The sequence below is a fragment of the Camellia sinensis genome, chromosome 4, assembly GCF_055761805.1.
Source record: "Camellia sinensis isolate YWXY chromosome 4, ASM5576180v1, whole genome shotgun sequence".
Classification (NCBI taxonomy): Eukaryota; Viridiplantae; Streptophyta; class Magnoliopsida; order Ericales; family Theaceae; genus Camellia; species Camellia sinensis.
The window spans coordinates 63,064,050-63,073,634 of NC_138964.1; the positions used below are offsets into that span (position 1 = coordinate 63,064,050).

The 9,585-nt window shown below is 37.7% G+C and overlaps 1 protein-coding gene across 1 annotated transcript; it reads right to left on the reverse strand.

The window, feature by feature from the left end:
• Positions 1–1,664: 1,664 nt before the first annotated feature.
• On the reverse strand, positions 1,665–4,918 carry LOC145824680 (uncharacterized). The gene has a single exon (XM_082925060.1). It carries the CDS (start codon positions 4,759–4,761, stop codon positions 1,954–1,956), a length of 2,808 nt encoding a protein of 935 aa, XP_082781186.1. The 5' UTR covers positions 4,762–4,918; the 3' UTR covers positions 1,665–1,953.
• Between the last annotated feature and the right edge of the window lie 4,667 nt (positions 4,919–9,585).

The window sequence follows — 9,585 nt, forward strand, 5'->3', positions numbered from 1 at the left end:
ATCCAACTGTGATATGTTTTCTAAACTTATGATTTTGCAAATATGAATGAGTTTCTATCTGTCTGATCAATATGATATATATGAATGCGATTGATATGACACGAATGCATATAATGGACCCAAGGTCATTCTGTATATCTGAAATGGACCCAATGTCATTTTGTATAACCGAATTGGACCCAAGGTTGTTCCATATATCTGACAAGATAGACCGAATGGTCATTATATAGTTGTAAATGATTGGACCCGAGGTCATTCTGTTATGATATGATCAATTTCATTATGTACATCTGTTATACGTTGGACCCAAGGTCGTTTTGCTATCTATTGGACCCTAGGTCGTTTAGTTATGAATTGCTTATGATATAGAAATGCTTATGTCAATTATTAGAACTCAATCACATAACCCCTTTACTCTGATATTATTCACTGGGCTTTAGCTCACTCTGTTTATATATATATATATATATATATATGTGTGTGTGTGTGTGTGTGTGTGTAGGTGAGCAACAGAATGTCTAGCCCCAGCCTTAGTTAACCTATGAAGGAATACTGAGTTTTTGTGAAGTCTATCCTGACCGTCTCACAAGCGAGGCTTTTGTTTCTTTTGTCCTTTGATTTTTTGTTTCCTTCTATGGGTCATGCTCGACTGCTCCTGTATATAAGTTTGGTGTTTGTATGTTAATGACATAAGTATGATCTTGGACATATGGAATCTTTTTATGAATATATGAGTGTAAGTTATTAATTTATGAGAAGTTTTTGTTTATGCCATTTATGCACATGCTCATTGGACAAAAATTTGTTAATCTATTTTCTGCTTTTTGGCCCCCTTATTATTAAATATGATTGTATTCTGTCTGCGGTTGTAGGTAATCTCATGATTACTAACCAATCATGATCCAAACCACTAGGGACGGGTTCAGGTCATTAAAAATTGCCTTAAAAAAATTTTGAAAATAGGTTTGTGAGTCTAGAAAATGATTTGGCCAAAATGGGTATAGGGCGGGTTTGACTTTCTTCCCCATCAGTTACTTGTTGGTTGGAGTGACCTTTTGTATCTTCATCTGGAGCTTTGGGTGGAACGCCCAAGTCTTAAGGCCGATCAAAAATGAGGTGTCCACAACATGATACTCCGAATTAATGAGACCATATAAAAGATGGATGGGTCAATATTGTCTTCCTCCAAAGCTACTAAGATAGGTCAAATCAATTCTACTTATCACACTACTAATACTAACCTTATTACATCAGGAGCACTATATCAACATATTGAATTCATACTTTGACAATACTAAATAATTGTCAAGTTTATCTTTACATCATGAATGTAGGGCAAAAGTCATGTCGAGGGTCAAAACCCTATGCAACATATATGTAACAGTGTGAGATTTCTGCACTATGTGCTAGGCTTATTACTTTTCTCTTTTTTTTTTTCCCTCTAATGAATGGGAAGATTGGATAGGAGCTAGGGAAGAACATAATTTTTTTTTTGAGATACCAAATTAAATATAATAAATTTTGTAATATAAAAATTGATCGCAGAATCAAACCCAAAATAAATGGATAAGTGATTCCCGCGAACAAATTCAATAAAATCTTATCGATTCTTGTATCATTTGTATCTCATTTTATACTTGAATTCTATCTTGGTAGTAAAAACATGCATGTAAAAAGGCATTTATTAAACAACTAATGAAGTTTCCAAAAACATACAAGTACAACACTGTTTCTCTTTATTTATATAACTCACTTAGGTTATTATTGATACTCCTATAGTATCATATTGTAAAGCAAGATTCACTGCCACAATTATTCAATTAAGTTATTCCTCGTAAAGCATCTGTAGCATTTGGTTCTCAATTGACTGAAGTAGCCTAGAGTGGTGGCTTAACAATGCAAGTCACATGTGCTTTTGATATAGAAAATGAGTTAGAGAAAAGTATTATTTTATTAATGAGTTGACTGAGGTGGTGGAGGTGGTGGATATCGGGGTGGTCGCGGGAGGGGAGACTTGGGTGGTGGAGGAGGTAGCGAGCAAGGTGGTGGTGGAGGTGGAGACTTGGGTGGTGGAGGAGGTGGTGATCGAGGTGGTGGAGGTGGTGTTGACCGAGGTGGTGGAGGAGGTGGTGATCGAGGTGGTGGTGGTGGAGGCGGAGATCGAGTTGGTGGGGGTGGCGGAGAAGACCTAGGAGGTGGAGGAGGTGGAGACTTGGGTGGTGGAGAAGGTGGTGGAGGTGGTGGTGACCGAGGTGGTGGAGGAGGTGGTGGTTGAGGGAGAGACTTGGGTGGTGGAGGAGGTCGTGATCGAGGTAGAGGAGGCGAAGATCGAGTTGGTGGGGGTGGCGGAGAAGACCTAAGAGGTGGAGGAAGTGGAGAGTTGGGTGGTGGTGACCGAGGTGGTGGAGGAGGTGGCGAACGAGGTGGTGGTGGAGAAGGTGGTGATCGAGGTGGTGTTGAACGGGGTGGTGGAGGAGGTCGAGCTCGGGGTGGTGGCGGGGGGGGAGACTTGGGTAGTGGAGGAGGTGGTGAACGAGGTGGTGGTGGAGGAGGTGGTGGTCGGGGTGGTGGTGGGAGGGTAGACTTGGGTGGTGGAGGAGGTGGCGAATGAGGTGGTGGTGGAGGAGGAGACTTGGGTGGTGGAGGAGGTGGTGATCGAGGTGGTGGAGGTGGTGTTGACCGAGGTGGTGGAGGAGGTGGTGGTCGGGGTGATGGTGGAAGTGGAGATCGAGTTGGTGGAGGTGGCGGAGAAGACCTAGGAGGTGGAGGAGGTGGAGACTTGGGTGGTGGAGAAGGTGGTGGAGGTGGTGGTGACCGAGGTGGTGGAGGAGGTGGTGGTTGAGGGAGAGACTTGGGTGGTGGAGGAGGTCGTGATCGAGGTGGAGGAGGCGAAGATCGAGTTGGTGGGGGTGGCGGAGAAGACCTAAGAGGTGGAGGAGGTGGAGAGTTGGGTGGTGGTGACCGAGGTGGTGGAGGAGGTGGCGAACGAGGTGGTGGTGGAGAAGGTGGTGATCGAGGTGATGTTGACCGGGGTGGTGGAGGAGGTCGAGCTCGAGGTGGTGGCGGGGGAGGAGACTTGGGTAGTGGAGGAGGTGGTGAACGAGGTGGTGGTGGAGGTGGTGGTGATCGGGGTGGTGGTGGGAGGGTAGACTTGGGTGGTGGAGAAGGTGGCGAATGAGGTGGTGGTGGAGGAGGAGACTTGGGTGGTGGAGGAGGTGGTGATCGAGGTGGTGGAGGTGGTGTTGACCGAGGTGGTGGAGGAGGTGGTGGTCGGGGTGATGGTGGAAGCGGAGATCGAGTTGGTGGAGGTGGCGGAGAAGACCTAGGAGGTGGAGACTTGGGTGGTGAAGGAGGTGGTGGAGGTGGTGGTGACCAAGGTGATGGAGGAGGTGGTGGTGATCGGGGTGGTGGTGGAGGGGGAAACTTGGGTGGTGGAGGAGGTGGTGATCGAGGTGGAGGAGGCGGAGATCGAGTTAGTGGGGGTGACGGAGAAGACCTAGGAGGTGGAGGAGGTGGAGACTTGGGTGGTGGAGGAGGTGGTGGTGACCGAGGTGGTGGAGAAGGTGGTGGTGATCGAGGTGGTGGTGGAGGGGGAGACTTGGGTGGTAGAGGAGGTGGCGAATGCGGTGGTGGTGGAGGAGGGGACTTGGGTGGTGAAGGAGGTGGGGATCGAGTTGGTGGAGGAGGTGGAGATCGGGGTGGTGGTGGTAGGGGAGACTTGGGTGGTGGAGGAGGTGGCGAACGAGGTGGTGGTGGAGACTGAGACTTGGGTGGTGGAGGAGGTGGTGATCGAGGTGGTGGAGGTGGTGTTGATCGGGGTGGTGGTGGAGGCGGAGATCGAGTTGGTGGGGGTGGCGGAGAAGACCTGGGAGGTGGAGGAGGAGGTGGTGATCGAGGTGGTGGAGGTGGTGTTGAACGAGGTGGTGGAGGAGGTGGTGGTGGGGGGGAAGTCTTGGGTGGTGGAGGAGGTGGTGTTGACTGAGGTGGTGGAGGTGGTGGGGATCGGGGTGGTAGTGGGGGACGAGACTTGGGTGGTGGAGGTGGTGGCGAACGAGATGGTGGTGGAGGAGAAGACTTGGGTGGTGGAGGAGGTAGTGATCGGGGTGGTGGTGGGGGGGGATACTTGGGTGGTGAAGGAGGTGGCGAACGAGGTGGTGGTGGAGGAGGATACTTGGGTGGTGGAGGAGGTGGTGATCCGGGTGGTGGTGGAGGCAGAGATCGAGTTGGCGAGGGTGGCGGAGAAGACCTAGGAGGTGGAGGAGGTGGAGACTTGGGTGGGGGAGGTGGTGGTGATTGGGTTGGAGGAGGAGGCGGAGACTTAGGTGGGGGAGGTGGTGGTGATTGAGTTGGTGAAGGGGGAGACAGGGGAGGTGGAGGAGGCGGTGAACGGGGTGGTGGTGGAGGCGGAGATCGGGGTGGCGGAGGAGGCGGAGATTGCGGTGGTGGTGGTGGTGGGGGTGACCGGGGAGGTGGGGATGGTGGAGGAGGTGGTGACCGGGGTGGTGGAGGTGGTGGCGACGGGGGTGGTGGACGGGGCGACGGTGGAGGTGAGTTGTGGAATATCGGTGGCAAGGGGAATTTTGGAGGAAGTGGTGATTTAGGTGGAAGGATATGGGGAGGACGGTGAGGTAGTGGTCGAAGCGGATGCGGAAGCCATGGTGGGAATAAGTTGTCATCATCAGCAGTATATACAGTCGTTGTCATAGCAATGAAGATTGCTAGCACAACCCATAACTGTGTTTCTTTTTGTTGCCTTGCCATTGTAGCAAACCAACAGTGATAAAGTTTTGTTTTGATATCTTCAATATCTCATTGAAGTAAAATCAAACTTCGACAATATCAACTACTAATGTTTTTGGTTCACCTTATGGCAAGACTTTTTTATTTCTTTTAGTTTATTTGATGCCGAGATATATTTGCTTATGCCTCACTTATTTATAATGTGTCCTTGAGAGATCTTTTGAAAGTAGTTAATGTTGTGCCGAATTTCTTACCAAAATATGACTTTTTTTTTTTTAATACCATAAATGTCATTGGGGCAAATTTGTGCATGTAAAAATAGCCCCACTGTATAAGCGCCCCACCCAAAGTTTCTTCCCCCACCCTTAAACCCATTAAAATTTTAATTTTACGAAATTAAGATAAATATTGTTTTATAATAAAATTTCAACAATACCACAAAATACATAAAAATACATAATTTCATTTATGAACTATACATAGTCGTAATCCCTATCAAAAAAATACGTAATATTTATCATAAAAATACGTAATATACACTACAAAAACACATAACAAAATACATATGGTACACACTTTTCATAAAATTTCCCATAATCTTATATCTTTATCTTTCCCACCGAAGAAAGTAAAAGCAACATGTATTTTTTTCTTTGTCATACATATAAAAATCTTTAATAAAAGTTATAGGGTAAATTACACTCATTTCTATTGAGGTTTAAAAAAAATAATTAGTCTCATATATTTTTTTTATTATATAATTATACTAAATTTCTTCGAGATTTTAATTTATATAACACTTGTATCCTTTTTATTAGCAACTTGTGAGTCATACAAATGTAAAAATAATATTGTCGTGTCTATCCTACTAAAATGTATATTTATCTCTTTTATATATATATATATATATATGTATCTATTATTTACATTAATTTTGATCACTTTATCCTTATAAAAAAAAATATTGCTGTAATTATGTCAAATTTGTAAAACTAACTATATTTTTTTTCAAATTTTAAGAAAAGTGAGTATAATTTACACAAAATTATAATATAATTTATTAATATATATTTATATAAATTGACAAACGGTTCAATTAAAATTTTTGCGATAGAATCTAAATAGAGTCAAGTTGCCTCCGTGTAATTAGGATATCCTTATAAAAGTTTTTGCGGATTTGGTCAAAACCTTCTCATAATAAAATTTTAATACATTTAGAACACGCATAAAAAGTTTTCCTTGAAAAGTTCATGTTATTCTGTTTGACAGTAACATGTTACTCTGTTTAACAGTAACATGTTACTTTGGTTCACATAACATGTTACTCTAGCAATATTGTCCAAGAAAAAAAAAATGATATTTTACTTTGTCTTTACTCAATTATGTGTTTTTTCCTTAAAGAGTTTATGAAGAAAAATAAATGGGTTGTTCTTTTCACTAAATAAGGGTCTAATGGAGGGGTTTTGGCCAAATTTTCCAAAGTTTTTTGTAGCTCATTATTACGCTTATTTCAAAGTTCAATGAGAAAAATGGGTTAGAAGGATGTCATTGTCTATGTGAGCTATACTTTTTTGGTGATATGTAGCGTAGGTAGTAAACAAGTTGAGTCAAGCTGAATTTTAGTATGTGTGGATTTATTATTAAGATTTTAATAAATTCGAGTTTGAACTCGAGCGCAACAAAAATTTAACGAACTGAACTTGAGCCGAATTGACTTAGACTTGACCCGAGTTTAAACTTGTTCACGTGTTTTAACGAGATTAAAAAAAAATTAAATTCATGCGTATGAGACTAAAGTTACAATTGAAACTTTGATTATACAATTATATATACAAACATACTAAAAGAAAAGTTAATATTTTACTAAACTAATAATATCTACTACCACTATTATATAAATGTATTATCTATCATTAACTATTATTTACGTTTACATTTTTTAAATATATAAATAATATATTTATCTTATTTTTTATACATATTTTTACATTATTAATATATTAATAATAAATATTAAATAAGCCAGCTAATGAGCCAAGTTTTAATATATTTGGATTTGTTTACTAAGAAAGAACAAGTTCGAACACGAACACAAAATAATAATAATAATAATTTAACAAACCGAGTTCGAACGAGTACTTATTGAACTAAGTTCGAGTCTGTTCGCAAACGGTTCTATTCATTTGCAGTCCTAATAAACATAATTAGAAATTTGATTTAGTAGTGTGATTCAGTGTCTTAATTTGAATTAAGACACTAATTTATAATCGGTTGAGAAGAGAGAGTGAAAAAAAAAATATTTAATAAGCCTTCGTGTTAAAATATTAAAAGAAAAATTATAAACATTTAAAACTTCATATTTAAAAAAAAGATTAAAAAAAAAGTAACGATGTACAAGTAAAATTTTATATAGAATTACATGACTTATTATTATCTTTCATTTTCAATCAAAATAGTCACCATTACCCTTGTAATTCAAAATTATATTTCGGATAATTTTTTTTATATAAATTTTGTTCGCAAAACATTTTAACACCATCATATTTATTTTTAACAATTTTAATAGCGTCAATTATAAATGTTTCCTAAAAAATTTACATAATACAATTTATTTTTTTTAAAAAAAATTAATGAGTGGGTTGAATTGGACCCCCTAAACACCATTTAGCTCCGCCCATGTGGGACTACAAAGTTTAACTTATAGGCAATTGTGCATGGTACAAAAAATGTGTATAAGAGGAGTAGTTTTTATATAAGGATAGGATATATATATCATGTGATAAATTTTTTTTATTGTAATTAGTTTTGATGGTAGAATCTACTATATTTATATTAGATGTTTGAAAAGTAATAAAATATATACATTTGTGATTGAAAAAAAATAGTGTTACGTGATACTCTATTAACATACAAAAAAATTTCATATAAGAGAGAATAGGAGAAAAATCATAAATGGCTGACTTTTATGCTGTGTTTGATTAGGGGATTTGAGGAGGGATTTGGAAAGGGAGGAAATGGAAAAGGTAGGTGAAATATGAATAAAATATATATATATTTCACATAATTTCACACACCTTTTCCCTTTTCCTTTTCAAATCTCTCCCCAAATCCCTCAACCAAACACACTATTAATCTTTCATATATGAGAACTTTGGTTATAAGACCCTCCTTATAAGGTTTTATTATCAAAATGATAAGTTTATATAAGTTTTGTTTCTACAAGGACATAGATCTAAGGAGCACACAATCTGTAATTTATTTATGAAAATATTTTTAATTAATTTTTTAAGTTTAAAATTGTGTAATTTTTAGATAGATGTTTATTTTTGTAAATTTTGTATTTTTTAAATCCTCTTCGAAAGATAAATAACAAAAAAATCCATGTTAACTATAAAATTTTGAAGAAAAAAATACACTGGTGAAATTTAATTATCCAACTTAACACATTAAAATTTCAGAATGTTGTTTGTTTGGTTAGTGAAAGTCCATCACTCCCACTACAATGATCCCAACTTCTAATTTTCCATATCAAATTTATTATTTTTAAATATAAACATCAAATAAACAAGACTCAAAAGTAATTAAAAAAAACTTAACTTGTTCTAAAAATCAGTACAATAAATATCTATTGACATTCCTAAATATGTTTCTAAGGTGCATATGAAAAAAAATTCAAAAATTCAATTCTATATTGAGTAAATAAAAATATTCATATAATAAAATTTCACTAATTAAATATAAAAATATCTTCACTAACCTTCAACTTGCTTAAAAATGATTAAATTAATTTTGAAGTTCCTAAATATATGTCTAATATGTATATGAAATAGTTTTAGAAAATTGAATTCAGTTGATTAGATAATAAAAAAATAAAAATAAAAATAAAAAAATAGAATGGTGGAATTTTCACTTTGTTTTTTAACAAAACACAATTCGGGAAAAAATCTTTGCAAAAGGGAAATAGGATGGATATACACACATACTCTCCCTTCATTTGTTGCATAAATTGGTAATTTGCTAAATGTGTTATTTATAGGATATTGTCAATTATACTAATTACAATTGCCTCTCCAAAACAAATTTTTTTAAGCTGTGCTATGTCAGAATTTTTTTTGAATAACTTAATAAGGTTACACATCAAAAATTGACAAAATCTACCTCAATAGTTATGATTTATATCTATATCAATAACTATGATTATGTCAATTACAAAAGTCATATGAAATTGCTCAAAAAACACAATATTATAATTATTGTGAAAAATAAATTATAATCAAATTACTCACTAATATAATATATTCAAATTGGATTTATCACCTAATATTTTTAGTGATTTTCATGCATTGCACAAGTAAAAAAAAATTGTAATTTTAGTATTTATATATACAAATGAATTTTGTGGAGATATGAAAAAAAAAAAAAAACGACATATATATATTATTGGGTAAAATTCAATTGCGATATTTAGTCTCCATCCCTCTCTAACTTTTAGTAAAGGGAGAGATCCATAATATTTTTTTTTGTAGCCTAAAGTCCCTCACTCCCATACTCATATATCACACCCACACTCTCATTCTCTCTACTCTATCCTCTCTCTATTCTCTCTCTAGGGTTTAGATCTCTCCCCAACAATCATTTCTCTCTCCACAACAACCAACTACAAGACTGCTCGTTGCATAGCACTGTTTCGACGCATCCAACCGAATCAAAGCCATATCTAGTTTATGTCTCCAAATTAAACGCTGAATGTAGTTAATCTAAACAAATTTATGATCTTCCAGGTTCAGATTTGACGTTGCAAACAATATTAAGTATGAAATTGTAACGAACAGAGCTAATAAATGA

Bases quoted from the DNA above. Each gene is read 5' to 3' on its own strand.
- LOC145824680 (XM_082925060.1), bottom strand. From the start codon at position 4,761: ATGGCAAGGCAACAAAAAGAAACACAGTTATGGGTTGTGCTAGCAATC.